The sequence below is a fragment of the Pithys albifrons genome, chromosome 1 (assembly GCF_047495875.1).
Source record: "Pithys albifrons albifrons isolate INPA30051 chromosome 1, PitAlb_v1, whole genome shotgun sequence".
Lineage (NCBI taxonomy): Eukaryota > Metazoa > Chordata > Aves > Passeriformes > Thamnophilidae > Pithys > Pithys albifrons.
Window position 1 is genome coordinate 22,792,727 of NC_092458.1, and position 26,874 is coordinate 22,819,600.

Here is a 26,874-nt window from a genome sequence, read left to right on the forward strand (position 1 = left end):
GAACTTCTAGGCCTCTGCATTTGGTGCGTGAGAAATGTCAGCACAGATAACACTTTCCAGAGTAAGCAGTGAAGACAGCTATTACAAAATTCATTAGTCAAGCCTTGGAATTACCACAGTCAGATTGAAACCAAGTCACGTATGTGAAATTAGAGCATTTGCTGATACACATTTTGCAAATAGATGGCCAATTTAGAAACAATACTTGGATTTTTTCTGTTCAAAATCTCTCAGAATATAGAATTGTTTAGGCAGGAAAAGACCATTGAGTTCAACCATAAACCTAACACTGCCAAGTCCACCACTAAACCATCCATACTTCTGATGCTGAGCAAATGCCCCAGCTACAGTTTCCCAGGAGGTGTCCTCCTCTTTCTGCAGTGCTTATGTCCTCTGGATTTGCAATGTGCCTGCCAAAACAATGCATGCAAACATTCAGCCTCCAGCTGGTATGTCTTTGATCTGGATTTGAAAAGGTGACCACAATTTAACACTCATCAATCCACATAAAATCAAATATATGAATATTTGCATTTTCTGGTCCCTCTGGTCTCTGTTTCTTGCAAGCCGGTATTCAACTACAGGGTTGTCTCGGTTTGAGGGGAAAAAACCAAAATGTTTTATCCACAAGCAGGGGAGGGGCCTCCTCCACGATAATCACACCACTCTTTATCAAATTTAAGAAAAGGAATTTTAATACAAGAAGGATAACTGCTATATATATATGTAAACAGACTAGTGCAACCCACTCCCCCAACACCACAAGAGAAAGAAAAAAAAAACCAAAACGACAACAAAACCCAGCAGGTTTTCCTCCGCGAGAAAAAGGTTATACTTAAGTGTTCATGTCACAGCCCGGCTGGCTGCAGAGTGAGTTTCAGTCCCTCTCCAGCGAGACAGACGTGCAGTGAGCTTTCAGATGGACTCAAGTCTCTTCCCCCTGTGTTCCCCGTCCAAGAAGCAGAAAGGTACGAGCAACCAGCAGCAAATCCAAGGCAGGTAGCAGCAGCAGCGCGGCACGAAAAGTAGTCCGAGCTAGGCAGCACCAAGACAGCCAGGAAAAACCCAGCAGTAACCAGCAGGGCAGCCTGCCTCCTTCGAGCCCCCACTCCCCCGTTCCGCCGAGCCAAGACTGGGGAGAATATCCAAAACAAAACCAAAAGAGACAAACCTGCCCCCACCCCCGCGATCAACAGTTAACTGCTTCTTTTGTTAACCGCTGGCCTGGGCAGTTAAGTGGCAGGGGAGAGAATTTACATAATAATCCCAAACTACAACAAGGGTATCAAACTTCCACAGATAAGATAGAAATGTATTCTGCAGCTTCCTCCTTTGCCTGCTTATTAGCCCAAAGCTGTTTGATTAAAAGCTGGAGTGTCCGCCTATCTTGCGACAGTTTGCTAGGACACATGCACAGTTACACAGCGTAGTGCAGAAATACAATCCCAGTACCACACAGTCGCATCTTTGTTAGAAGTAGTAATAGCTGTATCCATTAAAAGATTCTCCAGTGTGTTGCCTCAATTCACTACATTGCAAAACAAATATTGTTTTTTGGCAGAAACAGAAGTATGAAAGCTAGCAAAGGAAGGAAGGAAAGTCAGACAGCAGGAAAAAAAATGAGTTGAGAAAAGCAGAAGGGAATGGGAACAATAAGACTTCTTCAAATAAGACTGAATTTACAACTGCTGCAAAAATACAAGCCTATCAAGCTTCTGAGAAGGTAATGAGTCCTGGAGGCCTTAAAGGCACGCTTTGCAGAGGGAAGAAAGCTGCATCTCCTCCAGCAGATGCACCCAGGTGTGGGAAGATCCTTAATAACAGGTCTTGCCTGCGGGATCTGCTGATGGGAATTTCCCCCAGCTGGTGGCACTCAGCTTGGCAAGCCCCAAGGTGCAGGACCAGGTGCAAAGCCTCACTACCCTCCCCAGACTGCATGTCCTCCAGCTGTGCAGCACAGCTGCGGGCAGCATCCCACCCCAGCTCCACTGGCATGCAGTCCCTGGCCTATCTACTCCTCCTATGCATGTCAAAAGAGCTCTTGTATATTTGGACTTGTCATGCAAACATCTCACAGATACTAAGAAATCATGTCTTCCTCCTCACAGTGCTGTTATCACAAAGGAATGGGAAGATCTAAGAGCCATTTTAGCCATTTCAGCAACAGGAATGAGAACACTGTGCTCCTCATTACTAGAAACAAAACTGAAGCTAAAAGGGTTGGTACTGTTTACAGAAATGGGGCAAAAAAGGAACAACTTCACTTTGTTTATTTTTGTTGCCTCTTGTTTTCCTTCCTCCTTGCCATGGTGGAGCTGACAGGCGAACAGGCATGGCATGGTTCACTAGGGCCAGCCCTCAGAGTCACCAGAGGGTCTCTCACCCGAGCCTAGGTCACTCGCTGTGGCAGTGCCACACAAGGAGACCACTCAAATACAAGGGTCCAAAAGTACTTTACCACCTTCCACAAAAAGGGCCAGCAAAGGTCCAGGTGGGTTTACTGGGCTGGCCAGCCCCTCCAACCTCAGCAGTGGCTACAAAGGATCTGGTGAAGGAGGTTTGTCTGCCTTGCAGGAACAAAAATGAGCAGATCCGGGAACAAGGATGTCTGGGAGGGCCGTCTGCTCCCTTGCCTTAGTGCATACAAGACCTCACAGATGTGTTTGGAAGTAGCTGCAGTGCGATCTCTGGCTGTACTACCGACATGGAGGTGCATAAAAATCAGAGAGCAGAAGATGGAGCTCATCAACAGTAGAAGGCAGCTCTCCATTGCCCATCTTCTCACAGTTCACCCAAATCAACATGAATTAACTTTCATTGACCTGAGGTACCCAGAATGTGGTTGACTTTAGAAAGCAACACAGGTTTCCAGATTGCTTCTGGTTTACACTTCATCCAAGTTCCTGCAGAAACCAGACTCATAGATTTCACTTCCAATTTTCTAACTGCAAAAACTCCATAAGAGCATATTTTACTGTTAGCTGCCTTCTAGGCTCCATTCTGACTGGTCTTTTATAAACAAATAATGTGCTGCAGTGAATCTCAGCTGCAAACTGTTCCCAGGAGGTCAATATAGTGGAGTAATTTCAGATAAGAACCCAAATTGTGAAACACTCTTTGTAATGGCGTGAACAACAGTGCTGAACAATGCTCTGTTTCCTTCTTAGACACATGTCCATACACCACAAGGAGCACAAGGGGTTCTGCTCCTTTGGTCTGTATGCTGTGGCATGAGGAGTTGTGCCCAACTCCCATGCCGTCAGTGGCGCAATTATTGCTCTTTAAAAGCCCACTGTGGAATTTCTGGGAAAATCTATTTTTGTACTGTCTTCACAAAATAAATATCAAGGTATGCACCTTTAGGCAGAAGACACATGTTTAAAGGCAGTGAATAAATCCTCTTCCAAAAAATGCATGAGAAACAGGTAACAGAAATCAGGGCCCCATGATACACACTGGTGTTACAGCATAGCACTATCACCCTTTTTCATTTTCAGCCTAAACCTCCCTTTGTCCTACTGGGCTCAGTTTTCTTTAGAAAATGACCAGCTCTAATTAACAGTTATCTGCCACAAGCTCTCTTGTGCCAGTGAGCTGAAGACACAGCCCGCTGAACTCCAAGGACATGCTTGCGCCTTGTGTTTGGTACATCTGAGTTGTTTATACTTTCCCCCTTCTGCCCCAAGTCTCAGTTGTTCTAAAAAGATCCATCACTCCGAAGCACCTACTCAAATTAGGTGTTTGTCCACAGGTCTGCAGCTGAGATCTGTGGGTGCCGTGGCTGGAAATCAACAAGGGCTTCTCACTGGGGCAGATGGAGAGGCACAGGGCAGCTCAAGGACTAAAAATTTGTGCCGGCTGGACAGAACATCACTTCAGTGCTTCATATATAAAAGATCACAGGGGACTTATGCCTTTTCCATCTCAGTCTTTTCCTCTTTAATCAGAAAATTAATTTGCTGCTCAACCGATATATCTCATGGAAAGAGACACTGCTCTTGTTAAATGGAAGTACTCCGATCAAAGGAGAGAGGTAAACTTTGGCTAAGGTCAGTTTGACCAAGACAAAATATTTCAATTAATTGGTACTCTCTGCAATACTTAATCAATACTATAAAATTTATAAAATGTTTTCTCTCACCTGGCACATAGGTTTTTATATACACCCAACCCCTCAAAAATCTAGGTGCAGCCTGATGCAACATATTTCCTTTGGAGACAAACTTCGTGAGCTCAACCATGAGAGATGTCCATTCAAAATGCACCATACATAGGGATGATGAATGAAGCAACATGAAAATACCTTCAGAATTCAAATTACAGTTACCATAGTGATATCCTGGTGGTTATTACACCAAGCAAAATATTACAGTTATTAGAAATTAAGAAATTAGTTTTGACTAAATACCGCAATGACTTGATTTTTTTTTCTGAAACAAAATGCTCTTAAAATTCTTTTCCATAAAAAAATCTAACCTTTTGTTTCTCATTTCAGGTTAGGATAGTAGAAAAATTGCTTCTAATGATACCATTCCCTCAATAGGAATGCAAAGAATTTCATTAGAATTTTTGAACCATATAAATCGATACCATTTATGAAAAAAACAAGCACTTCAGATGATATCAAGACATACAAAAGGCTCCAAACTAATTAATAAGGATAAAGACAGTTTTGGAACACTCTCATGAGGGCCATCTGTTATACAGTGAATACAGTATTTCAAGAAAAGTCTATAAACGTAATTAAATGCTGAGCAGTAGAAAGACATGTCTGGATTAAGTTAGGAACATTAAACTCTGGTATTTCATAATTTTTCAGCATTTTAAAAAATTCTTTGTTAAAAGGTTTGCATTACTGTATCTACTGGTTCAGCTACACAAAGTAGTACACAAACACACACAATAGATGACAAGTCATGGCAAATATGCTAAAACCCCTGATGGGGTTTGGGTACCTAAACCCATGCATGCAGTTCCCACCCAGACATCCCCACCTCTCTGGGAACCCCAACATCTCTTCTGCAGCAGCTGGAAACCACTCAGAATATCAAAGAGCACCCAGGTTTTAGGGACTTAGCACACTGCAAAACTGCTACCATGGGTCATTTGTAGAGAGGGCTAGGAGCAAACCTAGAATTAATTTCCTTGCTCCTAAATGCATGCTATGATGCAATACAGGCAAAGTTATCCTCTATCTTCATTTTGTGATGTCAATTCTAACACTTGAGTTTGTGCACTGGTACCAGTAAGGAGTTTCCCCCCAGCTGCAAAGTCTTCAGTGCCTTCAGATGGAGAGAAGGTGGCCCACTGCCTTCTTGGCTCATCGTTTGTAATGCCACCACCGTCTTCAGTCTCTGATGTCATGAGCAGAACTACTGATCCTTCACACACCACACCTGTTCATGGAGCAGGTGCCCACCTGAACAGGTTTGACAAGGGCCCTTTAAGGCAAGGCCACACCAATAAGCATTTGTCTCAATTTTAAAAAGTGCAGCTTTTTAACAGCTGATTTCCAGGTTCAGCCATCCCAGCACTGTGGACTGAACCAACAATCATGTTAGCCACTCTAAGGTGTGCCATCCTTGCTCTGAATTGGAGCCTGGGATTACCAATTTACCAAATCCCTTCATCTCAAACATGTAAAGAACCAGTTTGTTCTGTTGGAGGCTGATTGCTGGCTCCCTTGATTGGCAGTGGGCAAGGGTTTATGCACCTCACCAAACATGAGCTTAAATGATGCCATTGAACAGCTGTGCAACGTGAAATAATTCACTTCATAAAAACCCCTGGAGCTTTCTCTGGTTTAAAATTGAGATCTGTCCCACTGGCACATCTTGAAAAGCACTAGAAAAATGTTTTTATCTAAATGGCAGATAACAGATGAATTCATGCTTAACTTGCATTATTCCATTTTAGAAAAATTAGTTTTAAAAAACCTATCATAGCAGCACAGTAATGGTAATTGCTGTTTAATTACCCATAACTGATTCTTTATGCCCTGAAATAATTTATTCTCCTTTTATACTTGTCTCTGATATCCATTAGAGTCATTACAATTGTGAGTCTATAATTACATACTTTGCATTTTAACATTCTATGCCAGTTTGTGCTCTCTTATCTTTCAGTTAATTTCATTACTGAAACATCAAGAAAATTTCCATATGAATTTTCCAGAAGTTCTTGTGATTTGATTGAGGTAGATCTAGCACTTAATGAAGCTCAGAGAGTCAGTTCTTAGGAAAGAGCTTCTATATGTGCCCACCAGTCTGGCTTCGCCAGGTGCTCTGCTCTATGTAGGCTGCACAATGGTAGGATTCTTTAGTAGGAAGTCTGCCTGCAGGTTTGGGATTACATTTAGGCAGTTGTGTTCTAACCTCCACTTACTAAGTGCTTGGGAGAAGAGAGGCTAGATTATGCCCACCATGTTTGAAGATAACATAAATGCTTAAGCGTGCAGTCGGGTGGAAAAACCTCTTGACAACTAGGAGGACCAGGTCCACTTTCTGTCTGGTGGCACCACCAGTAGGAGACACAGGGTTGCTAAAAGCCAGGACTTCTCCTTGTTGCAAATAGACGTGCTATATGTCAACTACAAGCATGTGTATCCTTAGCAGTGGTAGGCAATTCGGTAAAATCATTGCAATAAAACAGAAGAGGAAAACAGGCATTCCCTCTACACTTCTGCTCTCCCACAGACTCACCTTGCTAATGGCTTCATGTCTGAAGTGCCAAAGTTTTAGTCAGTAAAGGCATCTGGCCCAGCAATGTGACCCTGTGGATCACACTCTGTTGCCTTCCTCAAACATAAGGGAGTCAGCCAAACACAAAGGGACCAAGATGGTTTAATGGCTGAGTTGAAGGAACTTAAACTAAAACCTGTTTTCTTACTACCTCTCTGACTCAGTAAAAGCTCCCAAACATGCCATTTACTCTCTTCTGTCTTTCAGCTTTGCCTGTTTGTAAGAATGACTCTACCAAAAATTGTCTGTAACATCCCTGTGACAAAAGCTGACAATCCCTTCGCTTCAACAGTTGTTTGAGAGCCCAAAAAGCACTTTTTCCATGGCTAACATGGCCTGGACAAAATTGCTTGGGAGATGCAAAAAATATAATAAAATGGAAGTGTGGTAATGCCTTTTAATGGCCAAATTATGCTGAATGACAAACATAAGGTTGTGAAATAAAAAAATTCCACAGAAGAGGGCAAGTAAAATCTGAGCCATATACAGCAGTTGGAACAAATTAATTTGACTTTCCTGTGCCATATATTTACCCCATAGAACCACAAGAGCCTGAGAAAGAAACATTAAAGTGAATTTAACAAAGGAAAAAAACCTGTCATTTCCTCAGCTGGAAAGGGCATACTTTGATTGTCAGGGATTTATTTTCTTAAGCAATTAAACACCTTCCTCCCTCCTTCTCTCCCTAATTTTTTATTGTTTAGATCAAGAGTGGGATAAACCAGAGAGGTAAGGAGAGTAAGATGATCAGTATTTCTAGAGCAGAGTTTTTACCCTTCAGGAGCATATGCTGCATGGAGCCACAAAATTATAGAGTGAAAATGAAGTGACCTGATGTTCTCCTTTAATTCCCCCAACCCATAACCACCACAGCAATACAAGTGGCTATAATGATTGTGCTGATTTTGGCCTGACCCTGCATTTTCACACCTCCCCAAGCAGGACTAACACTGCAGTATGTTAAAAAAGACTCTCAAAAAAAAAGTGAAGTCAAAAGAAGACAGTTGTTACCAGACTTCCCACCTTTAAAGGATTGGAAATAGACCAACAGCTGGATGCTGGAGCTCAGCAGTGAATTTGTATATACTGGGAGAGAGGTACACCCAATATTTTTACTGCTGCTGGGCACACACGGCTCTTTGAACTTTCAGTCCGGCAGGCAAGGGACAACCCTCGTATGCAGCTGAAATTCTGGTCATAAAGCATGTTCCTCATGTAGTAAAGGAAGTCTTCTCACAGTTAAGTTCCCAGGATTGTTTCCCTGCTGGACTGTTTGGGATTGCCAGTCAAAGTAAGAGCCAGCAGCAAGTAAACCATGTTGGCCATGACAAGCGTTTATCGAATACTGCTTAAGCAGTATGGCACAACTCACTGTGTTTCTTCAGTGATCTTGGAAAAACGAGAGAAATCAGCTTTGGGCTAAGATGCCAGAGCTCACAAGGCACTGGACCCTAAGGTGGAAATGAAATGCATTCACATTTCTATTAGTGTATTTGTTGCAATGGTCCATTTTGACACAGTTGATTCCCTTGTTGAATGCACAGTGCTGAGCTGCCTCTCTGCCATCGGCTCTTTTCTTGCATTTGAAGTTACTCCAACTTCAGTCTCTTTTCAGTACTATTAGTCCTCATCCCAGACCACAATACGGATACAAGGAGAAGAATTAACAAGCTCTCTGCATAAAAACCTAGCAGTCCACAAAACTAGACTTTTCCCCTTTCATATACAATCCTAATGCTCCAAGCACATGACTTTCAGCAGAGCAACCTCCTGAAAAGGCCTGGCTCTTGTACCTTTTCTAATTTAGATTTTTGTTACTTCAATCTTTTGTTATGCACTTTTCTTACTAATATTTAACTTGGATATTTAAAAGCTTTGTAAAAAAGTTGTTTCAAGTGATTCTTTTGGAGTTTGATCATTTCTTTCTCTGGTTTGACTACTGCAAGTGGTTAATTTTTAAGATGTTCCTTTGCTTCACTGTTTGTTCTCTTCTGCCCCATAAACATCCCTCCTTCCCTTATGAAGTACAAATTTGGGTGTCTCTCACCACTACTATCTACACAAGTCCCATAGAGAAATGAAGTCTGCTGCTTAGTTGCCAATGCTCTTAATTTTTTTATTTCTTTCTTCCTGTAAGTCACCATAATTGTTCCTCTATTTACAAAACCGTGAAGGTTTTCCCTGCTCTACATTGCCTCTGCCAGTGCATGCCGTGAAGCTCATACCTGGGCTTGCTGCTTTCAGTTACTTCCTGCACCTGGAATGAGCATCACCTCACATCTGTCTTCATGGGTAGATGTGGTGCTCATTCAATTATGTCTAAGCACACTTTACTCGGGGAAGTCTTCAACAGATCACGAATGACTGAAGAAAACCAGCAGCTCTGAAGCAGCAACTGGAGCAGAGCCAGCAGCAGCGTGACCAGCAGTTGGCTGGTCCTGATAAGTTTTTTAAGTACAGTCAGTATCTATCCTTGCAGAAGTGGAAGAGTTGTGAGGCTAGAGGATTTCAGATACCTTTGTCCATAGGAAGCAAGTGAAACCTTGAAACATTTTTCAAATTACATCACATCCCGTGCCTTCTACAGATGAGAGTGCAAGGAAAGGCAGGGGCCCAGGACTGTAGACTTCCTCCTCCTCCTCCTCACACAGAGACCAGTCTACTTGGAAGGAAATGTCTACTGCTTATCTTTGCTTCAGAAAACAAACACAGTCAGTAGTGAAAAAATACAGGCAAAGCCCAGCAGAAACCCTGGGGGTGAAAACAGTGACTTTGCATCAAACCTGCTCAGTATTTGTGACTTATGACTCGGAAAGCCTGGCTTTTTTGAAGCCATGCTTTTATGCTGTGCAAGAATCTGGCTCAGGACTCCTGCTCACTGCACTCTTGACAGTAAGCCATGCCAGCTCACAAAAAACACACGCCTGAAGGTGGTGTGGCAGGACAGCACGTTCGCAACGCACCCAAGCTTGCCTTGTGCAACTTCTTTCTGAAACGCCAGGCTCTCCTTCCCATTTCTAAGACTTTCACTTTCTCGTTAAAAGGAAAACTGCAATTCTCAAAAGAGCAACTGCATCAGGAGATTGGGTTTTAAGAAAAAAATAAAAGAACAACAAAAAAAGCCCTTGAAAGCCCACATTTATCGTCAAATTCTCTAAATTGATGAGATTTGACAATAAGGCTTTTGTTCTTATGGTAACATGCAACTACGCAACATGCAGCTTGAGTTCTGCAGCTAGTAGATATTCAAAATACTTTCCACATACAATAGGTGTCAATTTGACTTTATTTAAGGAAAAACGGGGAAAAAACAGTAATTTCCATAATACACAGAAGACAAGTTAGATAGCACTGCAAAAAAAAGGCTGAGTGTTTTACTTGTCACCAGTCTGCTTTGCAGCTCTACGATTAGTAATTTTAATGCAGTTTGTCATTTTGTATTATTGTTTAGCATCTTTATAATCAGCAGAGTTTGGGGTTATAAATCACAAAAAGTGTACTACTACTACTATGAAAAACTAAAAAACCCACAAAAATCACTTTCAAATAAACCATAAATATGTGATGCACATTAGTGTAACAAAACCATTTTTGTAAACATTTTCTCCAACATAACATGTGCATAAGATAAAAAATGAAAACACTGCAGTCATACAAGTTAGGGTTACTTTGACTTAAAGATACAGAAAATTATTACTTATTAAAGCTTAAAACTAAACCTAGGAGCTTTTCTTTTCTTCTTTGCTTACAAAAGCACTGTTTGATGAGTTTGATGTTGGTATATGTAGTGGTTTTGTAATACTGTTTTCACCTTGCCATGTCGGCACTTCTGTGAAGGCAGAAGCTGCCAGGTGGGCAGACCCGCTGAAGGAAGGAGATTTCCAACCTCCCCCAGAGCCTCAAAGCTTCAACAGCATGTATCCATGACCTGGGCATCCCTACAGCACTGGAGCATCTTCCTCTAGGTGAATAGCATCAGCTTTCAAGGACTAGATTAATTTTGACCACATAGCACTGGAAGATTTAAATCACGCAGACTGACATTCGATCGAATCAGCTTCGGCAAACTACACTACAGGGCAGCTCTGTGATTACACCCATGTCTACCATCACATTGCATTTCCAAGTCCCCTTTAGTTCATTATAGTACAAAAGGTTGATCGTTCTTCTGGTTGACCACACTGGGCCTGAAAAGAACACATCCTTCACCTTCAACGCTATTCAAAAGTCATACAATTAAAAAAAAATAGTTCTAGGTATTCCTCCGCCAGCAAATGTAAGGCTTTCTTGAGTTTTGATTCTTTTGTGGAGGGGGGGAGTGGGGTTGCTGTGTGCACACACATGCGCTGGAGGTACGCATTTACCACTCGCTTTTCAACCATCTATGATGTTCGAAGGAGAGTCTTCAGCAGCAGCGCTGACTGGGGTTGAAGGATTTACAGCAGTCAGATTTGACACCAAAAGAAGGGTCTGTTGAGTCTGAGCTTTGCACACTGGGTGCTCTTGGCTCTTAATTGATTGTGTGACCAGTCGCTCGAGCCACCGGCTTCAGTGAATTGAAGAATACGTGTTTAAAAAGCCCTACCTGTCATGCTATGAAGGAAAGTTAACCACAGCAGAAGACAAAGCCCATGAAACACTGAGAGCCTGTTCACTGAATGAACAGCTTAAGGCAGCTGTCAACAAAGTACCCCATCAAAAGAATTAAGGAAAAAAAAGAGAGAACAAAAAGGAGAATGGCTGAATCGTGACACTGTGCATTATTACACCCAACAGATTATTATACACTCAAGATTTCTCAAGTAATGAACATGTAGCCATTAAACAAATTATTACTCTCAAGACATTTATTACAAATGTCAGAACTTATTCATAAAATAAAACTGACTTAAAAAAAGAGAAAGAAAAAAGCCAGAGCTGGGATCTTACATCTAAACACAGGTATACGCTGTTTTTATGAATAAGCAGTATTAACTACATTCTTAAAAGAGTTTTAGTGCATTGCATTCTTTAAAAAGAAAAACATCACCGCCCCAAAATGTTTCCTACAACATTTAACAATTTATAGAACTAGTCTAGTTACTTTTACCTGCCTGTTACTAAGCCCATATGTTAGAAGAGTGAAACCTCTGGTTTTAGGCTAAATTCAGACTTCTATTTAAGGATGAAACTGGTTTAGAAAATGCTTGCTTCACCAAATTTTGTAAGCAGATTACATTAATCAGTGTCTCACTGCCATACCACTACCACTATTGCTCCAACAGACTACTCTCACCTCCTGCTGAAACTTGCTATGCAATAACAGTCAGAAACCTTTCAATCTGGTACTTTTGGTATTAAGATTAAATTAGACATTAATGGTTTTCTTCTAAAAACGTATAAACTAAACCACCTCTTTTATTTTATGCATTAAAAACAATGAGGTAGGCACAAAAAATAAACATATGTAGTTTGGATTTTATTTCTCTTTTTTTCTTTTTTTATCTTTTTTTTTCCTTTTTTTTTTTTTTGTTCTGCGAGTGCAGACTGTGGTAAAACTGTTCTTGCACTTCTAGGTTTAAACAAAAATTAAACCTTTAACTGAGGCAGTGCTAATACTGTGACATAACCAAGTTCTGGCCTAACACAGAATCATTATAGAAAATGAATTTTTTTGTCCTTTTTTTTTATCATCTGCACATGTTTCAGGCAACACCTGGTACACAGAAAATGACTAACATTATTGGCCAGGCCAAAATAAAACTGCAGAAACAAAAAACTCTAAGAATTCCACCCCAAGTCCCTTCCCACCCTCCCTGTCCCCAAGAAGAAGTTATCCTAGTGACTGTGTCTTTCACATTTTATAAATATTAACTTCTTAAAACTTGCACCTTCCTCTCTGTCCACATATTGTCACATTACAAAAAAGAAATGTCAATTAAATAAATTGTTAACATTCTAGACTAATCTGCCCTCTGTTTCAGCCAGTCTGACTCTCTACACCACTTCTCACCTTCTCTTGCCTGACTCCTGTCCACTCAACAAACAGCATATTCGTGGTAAGCCTGGTTTGTTTTTCTTCCTTTTTTCCCCCTTCTCTGCTTTAACACTAACAATCAGAGTCCTTCAAAGCCTAGGAATCCTGGAGCTGAAGGGAAAAGAAGACCTGTAGCTTTCTAGAGTGATCCCGAATCTCAAAGACATTGTAGCACCTGATGGCAATATCTTTACAGCACCAGCTGCGTCGCAGCCTCAGTTGAAAAACACAAAGAAACCTAACACCAGTGATGCCTGCACACACATTTACACAGAGTGCTGCATTAGTGCAGGTCTGTACTCCAGTTGAAAATAATTCCAAGTTATGAAGATCTCAGACTCTGGATGTCAGCAATTCCTCTTCAAATCCCACTGCTTCTACCAGCTAAGAAGAGAAGTCCTGCCAAGGGTCATGAAATAGACTTGACTACTCCCACCTGATCGTACGGAGGCAAAGAAAACCTGCAAAGAAAAGAGATTGGCAAATTCAATAGGTAGAACAACAGTGACTCTAATTTGTCTTCACTGTCCTCAATATTTGCAGTGTAATTGCAGTTTTGTGTAGTGTCTGGTGGGGATGGAGTTGACACTCTTCACAGCAGCCTACATGCTGTTGGGCTTTGCACCTGTGGTTAAGCAGTGTTTAACACACTAGTTTTGGCTACTGCTGAAGAACACTTGCACAGCATCAAGGTTTTCTCTCCAGCCCACCCACCCCTAAAAGGCCAGTGGGCTGAGATGGACAAGGGCTGGGATGGCACAATGCTGGGACAGTTGACCCAAACTGACCAAATGGATGTCCCATAACATATAGCATCATATGCAGCAATAAAATCCCAGGGAAAGGGAGAGGACGGGAGGACATTGTAGTGATGGCATTTGTCTTCCCAAACAAGCATTAAGTGTAGAAAGCATCTGGACATCACCTGCCAATGGGAGGTTGCATATTAACTCCTTTTTTTGTCAGGTTTGCAAGAGCAGCCTTCGCTGTCTTACTGAACTGACTATATCTCTATCTGTGAGTCTTTTTGCCTTACTATTTTCTTTCCATTCCATGAGAGAGGAGACAGACCTTGAGGCTGGGTGAGTGTTTGGCTGCTGGTCAGGGTCAACCCAACCTAAGTACTCAATTGAAGTACATGTTTATCATCTTGGCAACAAAGTTGGTGGAGGGCAACAACATACCTTGTCATTGCGTTCACATAAGAATTTGAGTCTTTGTGCCCTTTTGTGCATGAACACACCATCCAAGTGTCCAGTTTCCACCGACCGTATTTCAATAGCTTTTTCTCCCCAGCCCATGATCTGGTTAGATCGGATGTATGCTTTGGAAAGAAAACAGCATGTTAGGAGCGTACAAAGCATCATGGAGGAACAGAAAAAGCAAGGAATATAATGACACATCTTGTAAAATTACCTGCATTGCGTGTATTATAGCTACACACATGTTCAGAGTGCTATTTCTGTCCTCAGAACATTCATGACACCTCAAAATACTTTTTTTTTTTTAGATTTCCTTTCTGTGTTTTCTCTGTTAGTTATATACTTCTTCCCTGAGCATTTATGACACAAAGGGAACTTTATAACCTTTCATTAAATGGAGGGAACACAGGCTTCTTCTCACAAGTTTGGCAAAGAGACAGGTTAATTAGGTGTTGACTAGGAGAAAGCAGACGCCAAGGTTTAGACTAACGCCATCCAGTCCAGTAGGTCCCCAGCACCAACTCTGTGTCTGACAGTGTTGTTTTCCCTTCCTGAAGGACTTAGTCAGCAAAAAAACAGAGAATGAGAGGGAAAGGGAAAACTAGAAAAAAAAATTTGTAGCCTCCCTTAATGGGAGTAATACTTCAAAAACTGATCTTCTGAAAAAGGCAAATGGTCTGAAAATCATTATGTATAACTCAAAAGAGGTTCACATTAAGCTCTCAGAGTATTATTATTTGACATACTGTTTTCCTTTGTGTACAAATAAAGCAACAAATCAAACATTTTCCTGTATGACTGTCACAGGGATACACAGATTAGTAACAGAATGAGAAAAAAACCCTGTTCTTGATAGCAGTAAGAAAATGAAATAAAAAGGAAAGCCACCAGCATTATGAAAAAGTATATTCAAAAAGCAATTTGATGGATAGTCTTAAGAATGCTGCCAAAAATAACACATGGGAACTTAACGAAGACTAAGCTATTGCCTCTGACTCGCATGCACAGTTAACAGAAAAACAGAACTTCCTAGCCAGCAAAATGAAAAAATATTTAATTTTGCAGTACTTCCCTTTTAATAATTTTTTCATATTAATTTTCAGTGAAATTAAGTCATATTATCTACTACAGAATAATGCACATCAATAACATTGCATTTACCATCATGATGAAAAGCTACTTATTTTTAAATATGCCACTAGTGCTAACAGGGTCAAATAATTGTCAGATGAGATGTTCAGATGGTGCCAGCTGCCTCAGTGAGCCTCAGTTTACTTCACAAGCATTCCAGTCTCCAAAGGCTCCGGAATTTGCCAGCTGATAAATTCTGCTTGCTTTTAGATTTAATCAAGAGTTAATCACAACAGTGAATATGCTGTGCATGAAATCTGCTTAAATTTCCTCCTCCATTATTGTTCCTATTGCTCGAACAGCCATCGGCAGTCATCTCCCAGTATGTGCATCCATTCCATGTAAAATGCAATGTGCTTGCCCAACAAAAGGAGGGTGTGACCACAGTCCATGCTACGCTCTGCACTGAAATACGGCATCACAAGCAGTAAGAGGGATCCTGGTGTGTACTTGTGTTCATAAAAAATCTGCACCCATTTGACTACACTCATTGCTCACCCTCTCAAAATGACCGTACTTTGAAGTGGAGAGATGAGGGAGAATTGTGCTAGGATAGATTAGCAATCTGGAAGTTAATTACAGATACATCCAATGAGATACACATTTTGTTATTTACATAGAATTACCCATAATAATTTACTCATCTACCACTTTCTGTGTCTTTATACTGAAAGGTTTCCACAGCTTTTTGGAAAAAAATCAGAAGCAGCCTACAGAGGTCATGGTGAGTTTTTCAATCATGAACTCCATAATTTTTGGATTTTCTTCATAAAAACTTCAGCACAAAACAGATCCATATGACTACTCTTTACTTTGAGCAAGTGTTTTCCAGAAATAATACAGCAATGACTTCAGATGCAAAGCAGCAAACTTGATGCTCCTGCTCTCATGCACACACACACTCACAAGTCCCTAACTGCCCATTGTATATGGCTCACCAGAGGCACTTACCAACTGAAGTTGGCATTTCTCCCCACTGCAGAACCACATCCTTGGTTATCCTTCCATATGTGTTGACATAAACTCCTTCATCCTCGTAGCACACCAATAGCTCCATCCCATCCGTGTTTGGGAGAATGATGATTGCGTGAGGTTGGATACTACTCTGGATCTACAGAGAGAGAAGTGAAGGGAAAGCTTTCGTTTTAATGCTGCAGAGCCTGTGCTAGAAGAAAGGGCTGGATGGTTTCTGGTTTTGGCTCACACATCAGGGATTCACTGAATGGCAGCTTGAGTTGGAAGGGATTTTAAAGATCACCTAATTCCAAATTCACTCATTTTGGAAGTGCTAGATCTGCTTCCCCTCAAGCTACACACCCTACACAATGACCAAGACCTGTAAACCCCTGAGGCAGACATCCTCTCACCTTAAAGCACACATCCAAAACCAGGAAAGATGAATTTCTCTGTAGGTGTGCCTGTTTCTTTCCATAGGCAGAAAGGGAGCCGGGGGCAAGCAGCCCAGATGCAGACCTCAGACCTCTGCACTGCATTGAACAGCGCTTGTGGTGGTCCATCTGACATCTCTGAGTACCATGAATAACAGGAACCCTGGGTAGATAATGCCACCTGGCCTTTGCCAACTCTGTTGAAACTCATCAGTAGGCTGTAGTGTCATTTGTGCTGTTGGGCATTTGCAATGTGCTCGGCCCTTTAGCTGCTACCTCTGAAACTGTCATGTTGCCCCCATTGGATCTGAATGGGCAACTTCCAGCCAGACGGACATCCTGGCCATAAGGAAAGGACTGACAGTGAGGCACAAACTCCTGAGCACATGCGGCTGCATCTACTTAAGACCTCTCCACCTAATTTACCACTGCAAGCATTTGGCGGACATACACAGGGACAGCCTGACACATTGATCATTTGAGGAAAGGTGCGGGGAAAGGGGGGTGATATACCAGAAAGAAAGAGAAAACCCGGTCCCAGCAGCAGTACTTACATGTGTTGGCAGATAAATATCGTAGACTGATCCTGAATCCACATCAACAGCATGGAAGCCAGCACAGGAGCCATAGATCACTTTTAGTCTCTGACCCTCTTCTACGGTTAGATCCACCAGCAATGGCTTATGTACCAATTCTCCAAATGACTGTGAGACAACCATTAGAGAGATTTACTTTACTGCTTAGAACAACAGCAGGCTTTATAAAAACATGCTTGAATGCACATACTATGGGTTTATTCCTCCACGTCTCTGGTCCTGAGCCACCAAACCAGTTAGTTTAACATGTCTCTCATAAACTATGACTGATTACTCTGCAAACTGCTGCATTTCAATCACCTGAGCTATTTTCTGTGAGGTTTACTTGGTCTGTTTGCTTTTTTAGTAAGAATTCTTTTCTCCAAAATTCAGAGCAATTTAACACTCCTGTAGTACTGACTTCAACCTGCACAACCCACAGTAACTGTCTATAAATCAGTCTGCCAGTCATACCAAGCCAGCAAACTTCATTCTTGCAGCATTCAAAAAAAATCCTATAACAATGCTGAGTATCACTTAATGACTTGTTCTGCTCAGACAAGTTTAGACTCAGTCCACTTCTCTCTGTCTTGTGTTTTATTCACAGAAAGATCAAACAAAAGGTTGTGATGTTGTGTCATTATTGATTTATGCTTGGTCACAGTTCAGACCTTTACGTACTGCCTATTAGAACTAAAAAAGCTCCTAAATTAAAATAAAATACAAAGTTTGTGGAGATTTATCAAAGAACTTGCAATATGGCCATGGTAAAAACGTCAGAACATTTTTGTAAAACAGGTAACTGCAAGTGGCTATGAGAAAATCCTATGTATTACTGAAATATACTGTTACCTTAAAGGCCATAAATTTATGGTATGGCTTTGGTGCCCATGCATACACTTCCACAGAGCTCTTCAATGCAATTACCAAGAACTTGATTCTTTCGTATTTTACTGAAATTAAACAAAAAAGAATTCAGCAGTCATTCCAAAGTTGTTCCAATTATTTCAAGGAAGCAGAAAATTTACATAAGTATGAAAAAATACAGTCATTTTGAGGGGTTTAGTAACATTGCATTTGAAGATTGCTAATTCTATGTACTTAAGCATTTTGATACATTTATGCCACAAAAGTCATTAATTACTCTTACTAGTAACTGAACATGTCATGACATTTAGAATTACCTAGTCAGTACACACTTATTTACCCTTATTTTTTTCCACATTGGACACTGCTTATTCACCAAGACAAGGAAATCAATTTTCAGACAGGGACATTCCAATAAAAGAAGGCTGTGACTGTGAATGAATGTATTGGCAGTTCCAGTCACAGCACTGGCAGTTGGATTTTGAGCTGATGGTAAAATTCCCCAGAGGAAAGGAGGAAAAAAGGAAACTAAAAAAAACCCCTAAACAACTCAATTTCAAAAGCAAAAGGCAAGTTTAATAGTGGAGAATTTTCCTTTGTCCTTAAAGTCTGAGAAAACTCATTTGACAAAAAGAAAAAAAAATCCACATAATTTATCAGAAAGAAAGTGTCATTACATAGTGATCCACAGATGCACTGATCATCTCTACTGCTTCCTTCAAATTGCTGGCTAAATTAACCATTAGAAAAAGCTCTGTTCTGGACATTCCAGAAGTGCTACTGGATCCGTATTTCCAGCTACCATCTGGATTTGGGAAGGAACAAATCTATGTGGACTTACAAATATTGAGGTTTCTTTACCCATTTCCAGCATTCTTTCCCATTTCCATAGGGAAAGAATAAGAATAAACATTATTTAGATGATACTGCAACATCTTTAGCCCAAATTTTAGAGGAATATGATAGTTTTCCAAAACAATGTTTAATTTCATGCAACTTCATCTTCTGCCATTACATCTCCCAACCAAAATTTCAGGAGCGAAAAACTCAAGACTTCTGAGAATATTTCTTTAATGAATGCTACTTTAATGTCTTTTAGACATCCTACTTCTGTACAAGCCAGCAGTTGTTTTCTCTTGGTAGACAACAGGGAGACCAAGCTAATACTTGCTTCTTTTACTGTGCCGTAAAGCAAGACTACTGAACTGTAAGTGTTAAAGGACTTGACACTTTTTGAACAGACAAAAAAAGTCTCTCAACCTCCACAGCTGTACTGACTGAAAACAGAGCTTTTGTTCAGTCTTGCCTAGTTTACAAGACTTCCTGGAATTTTTTTGCGGGGAAGAGGGGGGTGTTGAACAAAACCACCTTATCTGTGAAAGAGAACATTTGATAATCCCCATTCTTTGCTCTGGGTGCTATCTGGGAATTCACCCAAATCTTAAGTTTCAAAAGAGCAATTTATCATTTAGAGGAGCCAAAAGTTGCCTGAAGCAACTGAGATCCATAAATACCATTTCACCCTGTTGTCTGAGCCCCCTGTTGCATCAAAGAGACAAGGAAGCAATCAGTGCCAGCTGCCTTGGTGACAGTGTCCAGACTGCAAGCCCAACTATTGGCAGAACTCTCCTTCTAGGGAACTGAAGCACAGCTGTCAAAGATGCCTCTCACTACCTGAAGAAGTCTACTGTATTTCTATGGTTCAGAGAGAAGTTTAGTGCCAGGCTGCAGCCCAGGGTAACAAACCCCTCTTCATCTGGAAGAGAATGCTCCTGTTTCAGATTCTTCCCTGCTGGAAAGCCTCCTTTCAATAGCTGTTGATGTATTGTTAACAGGCCACTTCATTATGCTGCTGACACCCTGGGGTATGATACCAGGGAAGTGCATTATTAATTGTTTTCGGGGTCAAGCTCAGTCACTTAGTGCCATTGCTATTGATTACTCTCCATTAAGGGGTTTTTCCAAGAGCACAGCATGACAGGAGGAGACCGAGAACAGTTTGATTGCTGCTGCTCCACATTGACTGACACAGCTGGAAAGGAACTGAGCTGGCTCTTGGGAGAAAAATCAAAGGCTGCATCCAGTGCCCCTTAGAATGCACCATGAAACCCAAGCAGGAGGAAGAGCTCTTGGTTCATATCCCCATCGGCAGGGCAGCAGGCTCACTGCGTACTCTGCTGGCTGTGAATGGTACACGTCTTTCACTAGCTTTGGTGCAAGTTTCTATAGCAAAATCCATTTAAATTACTTAAAACCGCACAAAGACCACTTGCCTAGTGAAAATACACTTCATCCTATAACTGTATTGCAGTGAATCTGAGACCTCATTAGGGAATTTCATGAGCTAAGAGGAATCGATGAATCATCTTGAAGTTAAACATATGCTTCTCTTTCCAGATACCCTCCCAAAGCTCATGCTCTTGCTGGGCTTCCTTTCTCCTTCCACTGTTTTTTTTTATTTTATTTTATTTTTTCCCTAGTCTTTAAAACCTACATTAAAGAGAGACTTTTTTCAATCTTTTCCAGCATCTAAATTGACCATGGTAAAAAGATCAGGGAAACTTGCTGGTGAAGATAACTTGCTGGGGACAAGAATCCCTCTGTTATCTTAAGGGTCTGAGAGGTGGTGAAATATTACCAGTCCTTGCTGCCTGTATCAGCACCCTTCTAGAAGTTGCATCCATTATGGAAAGCAGATTGATAGGGATTTGCACTCTCTCCAGCTCACAGCTCCATCATGCCACCACAAAACCTCTCTCATCTTTAACTGAACCCAGTACCTTGCCATCTACTCTGGTGCTTTGCCAGCAAAGTTCACACTGAGGAATAGGTAAGATATCTAGAAATAAAACCAACCAAACCTTGACCCTAGTAGCTACATGCACTGCAGTTCTTTTTCTCAGCCATCTTTTATCCCAACTATTTGATTATGGCATTCACTACTCACCAACTTTATAGTGCACACAACCTTCCAAGTCGCCCACTGTTGTCCAGCCCTGTTTCTTTTCTACTTCAGGGTCATTGTGAAGAATTTTATTTCTTAACCAGGACAAATAGTAAACTCGCAACTTGTTCTTCTTACCTGGCCACAAAATGAAAAAAAATGGTTTATCTCCATAGGAAGATACTTGCAAAAACCCCTGCAAAGGCAAAAAGAAAACCCTGCAGAGCAAACCAAAATAGGAAGGAAGGGGAAAATGCTGCCACCACAGAAATCTCCCTCAGTTTTAACATTCACAACAGCTTCACTCCAGACTCCACCCAGACACATGCTTTACCAATAATCAGTGACAAAGACACATGGTAACACCACATGAACGTAAATGGCAAGGGAACAACTCTTTGGCTGTCTGGTTCTTAGGATGTAAACAACTTTCATTAGAATAGGGCTATACTCCCACAACAAAAGCACCAGAGAGTCATGCACTGAGATTTTTTTAAAATATATATATATATAGCTGAGTCAGAATGGCTCTTTTTGGCACAATACTGTAGGAGAACAGTAGGACGGAAGAAGAGATCTGAAACTATCTATACACCTATCAGAACAAATAGGACTGGTTTGAAAGGAAGAAGTATAAGTGAACAAGAATATGGATATGATAAGTATTTTTACAAACTCTTCCCAGTTAGCGACCAGAACATTTCTATCCATTGTATCATCCTCAGAGACAAACTGATTGAGTTTTATTAAGATTGCTCATGGCATTAAACAATGTCATTACTGACCACTTTATACCAGTTCTGCTGTAAGGAAGAATGTACAATATCTGAAATTCCTGTGAGGGAATTTCATGCGGCCAATGCAAACTTCATCCGCTTGCTAAAAGCCAATGACTGCTTTGTCAGCAGCCCTTCCCATGTGCTGCAAAGGGTGTAACACTCATCAGGCTGCACACAGAAACTGCGAGAGGTGTTTCTACTCCACAGGTGAGAGAAGCCACTTGCCCAGGCTGCCCTATCTTCAACTGACAATGCATCTGCCTTGTCATCAAAATACAGTGCAGACTCTTAACTCTCAATATGAGAAGCCCTCCTTGAATGCAAACCAAAGTTCATGATAAACTTTATCAGTTATTCTTTAACAACTAAGGGCCTACAAAGCATTTGCTGAACTAGTGAGAAGGTGGCCCTAAATGCACACACTCAAAGTTGCATTCTGCTTCCTCCAGCTGCTTTGCTGCATGAAATCATTACACTTCCACAGATGAAGCTGTGGGGAAGGACAGGAGATCATCCCTGCTTTGACTAGGAGCGGGTTAATAAGGCTCCATGAGGTCTCTGTGCAAGGACAGGAAACGGGAGATGCTCTCAGAGACCCTACTAGTCAGTGGAGTAGCTCCATGCTTGTGCTTCACCAGCTCTGATGAGGCAGCCAGATGACTGTAAAAAGCGTTCCATGGCCCTTGGAGGTAAGAGGAAGACAGGCGACATGTAGTGCCGTCACTGCTGGGCTAGCCAAGTGACACAGCGCTGGTCTGTGCTTCAGAAAGCTGTGACCTGTCTAGACGGTCCAGCTGCCACCCAGCTTTTAAGTTGTCTTTTAAGTTTCCACATGATGCCTACTGATGAATCAGTTCACAGCTGGCTGCTCAGGGATACTGGCTGCAGCAGGAAATGAGGCCCAAGAATTGAGACCACCCTGCTGTGTCTGACTAGCTCCACACTGGGGTCCTGGAGCTGGCACAGACCCCTATCCTGATGGCAGGGCATCCCCTAACAGAGCTGTGCTTATCAGAAAAAGCATCTGTAGGTGCATGGGGAAACATAGCTTGCAAACAGACCTGCTCCATGGACTCCAGCACCACAAGGCACTGCATTACAAAGACACACAGTCTAAAAGACCTTTTTATAATTATTTGGATGGGGAAGGGCGGGAGAAAAAGAAGATACAAAGTAAAAAATCTGTTTGTTCAGCTTAAATTTGAAGTGGAACTGGAGACCTGATTGCAAATACTGGACCTGTTACCTTATTTTAAAAGTCCTTCTCTTCTGACGGCATGCAATGAAATGTGAAGTAACATTTCACTGTCCTTGGTTTATCTCCATTATAAATGGGACTGCAGACTGGGCAGTAAATGAACACCCTGATTTATTGCCTGACTTCACATTTATTAAGCCATGTTTCATTAAGGGATAAAATCCCATCATCCCTGTAACTTTCCCAATATTTGGAGAAAGGACTAGAGCAGGAAACAGTATTCCCAGAAGTCCCACATCTGTCCGTCAATGGAAACAGTGCAAACAAAAGCCATAAGGGTCCTTTTGGAAACACTGAAAAATAGGAAACCTAGTCCAGACCAGAAGCCACTGCAGTTTTGGGCAAGGAAGAGCACAGAGGGCTCAAGGTCATTACAATGCACCAAATGTTTTTAAAACCATTATGAATCCCTGTTCACCAGGAGACAAATTCTGCCTCAGCTGTTTCCAAGGCTGTAGCTTCCCCAGCAGCTTAGTCAACCTTGAAGACTCAGAGCAGTATACATGGGAAATTCCCAGCACGTGGGTAATTTTTTTAAATTTTAGTTTACATAATGTGCACCAGGGTTATTTCTCTCCAACCAAAACTATTTTTCAAACAGAGAAATATCTAAAGTGTGTTCCCATTGTGTTTAGGTGTCTAGACCACAGGGAAAGTCACAAGACAGGAAATTCCTCTGCCTTTCTGCAGCCTGACATGAAAAGATCAGGACCAGCTAGTTATATAAACATGGCTATGCATGTATTTCAACACGTTATGGTGCTCTTAATGTTCATATTTGGAGTGGGAGGATTAGAACATTCTCTTTGTAAAGTTCAACTAGTCAGTTTAAACAGCTCTCAAAAATCTGGTCTTTTTAATTTTTTTGGGAGGATGTAATCATTACAGTCATGAAATAAGAAAGAAAACTGCCTCAGCCATCAAATGAACTTATCAGCAAGTGACTTCTGTGAGAACTCCCAGTCTGGATTCTCCCACAGACATAGTTTCAAATGCAGTCCCTTTTTCCTATACTGAGTTTTTGTTTTTATTGTCACTGTGGTTTTTAATTATTAAGCAGGCAGATTCCAACCAGTTCTTCCACTCTGTCATCTCTTCCTACCTTCCTGGTGCCACCATCAGTGAGTTGGGCTGGCAAAACCCCCAGGGAGCCACAACTGGAGTGTGTTCTGTATGCACATTGCTGTTCTCACCTCCAGCACTTTTATGACTCTGCACTGTATCACCTGAGCAGCTGAAACTATGTTTTTGCCTCTCAACAGTACAAACTGAAAAACCAATCAACTGCTTTGTTTCGCCTGCAAAAAACTTCTTGTACCAGTTCTAGCAGGCTCAATCTCAGTATCAAAAGCTTTGTTGTCAAAAAGTTTTGTACTTCAGAAATAAATCAGGTCAAGGATTGATTGCAGGTTTTCAAACTGAAGCATATTTAGGTGACAATCCTCTCAAAATCCTAACACATTGTAACTCCTTCACACAATGTGGTGACACCTTTCAAACCCCACCACCATCAGCATGTCACTTCCCAAAAAAACTCAAGGGAACATAAGGCTGAGGGAACCATGGAGAGCTGAACAATGTTCTCAGTGAAGCTGTAGCAGTACTGGGACAAAGCTCGGACGCAGTTCCACAACCAATCTGCCAAAACATACCATTTGCAGAAACACAACCACATTTCAGCTTTCCAGTTTTGCTTGGAGAGGTGAAGCAACTGCTTAGGGAAGTCCAGCATAAGGGCAAAAAAACCTGAGAAGCACAGTGCAGAAGGCAAAAGCAGGAAATAAGGGGGAGCTTGGGCATAATGGCATTAAGGTTTCACTGAGTATGCTCCCCCAGCTCTGCCTTCCAGTGGTCAAGAATGCCTCTTTCCTGCCTTGTACTCCATAAATCTCCTTGTATCTCCTATAAAACATAGGAGATGGGATAGAGACAAAGGCATAAAACAGCCAAAGATCAGCAGATTTCTTAAGGGTTAATGTAGCATGATTCCATAGAGGAAGCAACAGTTTTGAAGGAAACAAAGAAAACAGATGTGTCACGGTACTCAAACTGTGACTGAGAAAAACATAAATAAACCTAAACAATTATACACAAGACTGAATCGCAGACACTTGTCATCTGTGTGGGGTATGTTTCAAACAAACAGATTTTACCCAAGTTGGATTATACAATATTTTTGTTTACAAGGGCTGCTATACAATAAACTCTATCAAATGGTGCCTTTCAAACGGCTTATATTTTAGCATACAGCATTAGCCATCAAAAGGACACACAGCAGTTTGTGTATTTTTAAACACTGCTTGATTCATCTTTTTCTTTTTATAGATTTCACAGCACAGCTATAGCTGTAGCTGAGCATGTAGCAAGTGACAAACCAATAAAATTCAGTTGTTCCAGACAGAAACAAGTCCCATGTTGATGATACCAGTATGGGCACAATTCTATGGACCTATGGTAGCACAACATTGCTAATGCATTAAATTCCATTAAATTGTCTGGATGTGTGCCCTTTTGCACAAGTTTTGGGAGAGCCAGACAGCTCCTTCAGTAAACTGAGAGAGGTTCCAGAGCCTCAACAAAATTTAGGTGGGTCTGAACAACACAGGGAACACTGTGAGAAATCTCATTTAACATCCTCTCCCTGTCATACATGCAGAATAGCAAAGACCAATTTACCAAACAAAACAAAACAAAAGGAAGGTAAATGACTGAACAACACCTGTGAAGAAAGACTAACACTGTGCAACATCAAGTTTCCTAACAGTAGGATAACCTCATGCAATAATTCTCTGGAGCCAAAGAGTCTGGAACCTCAAGCTTCATAAAACACATTTTTCATCAGTGCACACAAAACAAACACAACAATCACCACCACCCTTCATCTCCTGTTGCTTTGCATTCGACAAGTTGCACCCAGTGAGACACTGGGCCAAAAGCTGCACCAATTTGCCTTCTCACTCTGGTAATTTCCACACCATGTACACACTGTGCTCCTCTTTCTCAAACACACACTCTTACTGCACATCACATTAAAAGCAAGAGCTTTACCCACTTTTCCCCAGTTTTTAACACACAAGAAAGATCTTAAAACCCAACGAAGTCTTTAAACCCAAGTAGCAAACTGTGTTGTGGTTAGAAAGAGGTCAGGTTGAAAGCAATTATGACAGAGGGAAAGAATGTTATTTTCACAAACTTCACAAAGCATTAATTTCCAATACTGAAGAAGCAAACAAAGACAGGCATTTCACCCAATCACGCACAGCATTTTTAAAGGTCACCCTACTGAAGGAAGGACAGGGGGCAAGCAGGCACGGGTGTTGTGTGGAAGATGATTCACTTGCAGAAATAAACTGCAGATTCAGAGGTGAAATGATGGAAAACCCACTGACTTCAGTCAAGTCAGGACTTCCCCCTCAAAAGGCTGCCAAGAAAAGCTTTCTGCCACGCCATGACATATGGAGGAAAAATATAATGCTTAACAGTTAACTTTACCAGAAATTGTCACCAAGACATTCAGCCCTTCAAGTACATCCATTTGTTGGAATCGTCGTCGATTGATGAGTGGATAAACCTTCCCCTGCCCACTTCTGTCTAGGAGCATCAGACCGCTTTCAGTGCCCACTAATAAGTTCACTCCTAGAAGAAATAAAACCAAAGATCCAAGTTAGGAGGTCCATTATACACATATTTTGATGAATTGATGATTGATACAGCAACTGTCTTGTTTCAAGCAGGTCCAACTACTGTCAGTTGGGTCTCAGTTGTTTGCAGCAAAAAAGATCTCTTGATGTAGAGGCTGTCTACACTACTTACCCACAGTGACTACTACACTAAATGGTGATCAAGAAAGTAAGAGACTGGCAGATCAAAGAGAGCTTTCAAGAATCACAGAATCACAGAATATGCTGAGTTGGAAGTGACTCACAAGTATCTTCAAGTCCAGCTCCTGGCCCTGCACAAGACCATCCCAAAGA

General features: G+C 41.3%; 1 protein-coding gene across 7 annotated transcripts in view; it reads right to left on the reverse strand.

Moving 5' to 3' along the window:
* Nucleotides 1–10,008: 10,008 nt before the first annotated feature.
* The window catches only part of MAP4K4 (mitogen-activated protein kinase kinase kinase kinase 4), a 172,650-nt gene continuing 155,784 nt past the window's right edge, over nucleotides 10,009–26,874 (reverse strand). For all 7 annotated transcript variants that reach the window (XM_071579684.1, XM_071579385.1, XM_071579625.1 and 4 more), the window contains 7 exons: nucleotides 26,393–26,536; nucleotides 20,867–21,001; nucleotides 17,905–18,005; nucleotides 17,032–17,181; nucleotides 16,041–16,200; nucleotides 13,941–14,080; nucleotides 10,009–13,217 (listed from right to left, as the gene is read on the reverse strand). In XM_071579684.1, coding sequence (XP_071435785.1) covers nucleotides 13,134–13,217; nucleotides 13,941–14,080; nucleotides 16,041–16,200; nucleotides 17,032–17,181; nucleotides 17,905–18,005; nucleotides 20,867–21,001; nucleotides 26,393–26,536 — 914 coding nt within the window. In that variant the 3' untranslated portion in view covers nucleotides 10,009–13,133. The remainder of the gene's footprint in view (nucleotides 13,218–13,940; nucleotides 14,081–16,040; nucleotides 16,201–17,031; nucleotides 17,182–17,904; nucleotides 18,006–20,866; nucleotides 21,002–26,392; nucleotides 26,537–26,874) is intronic.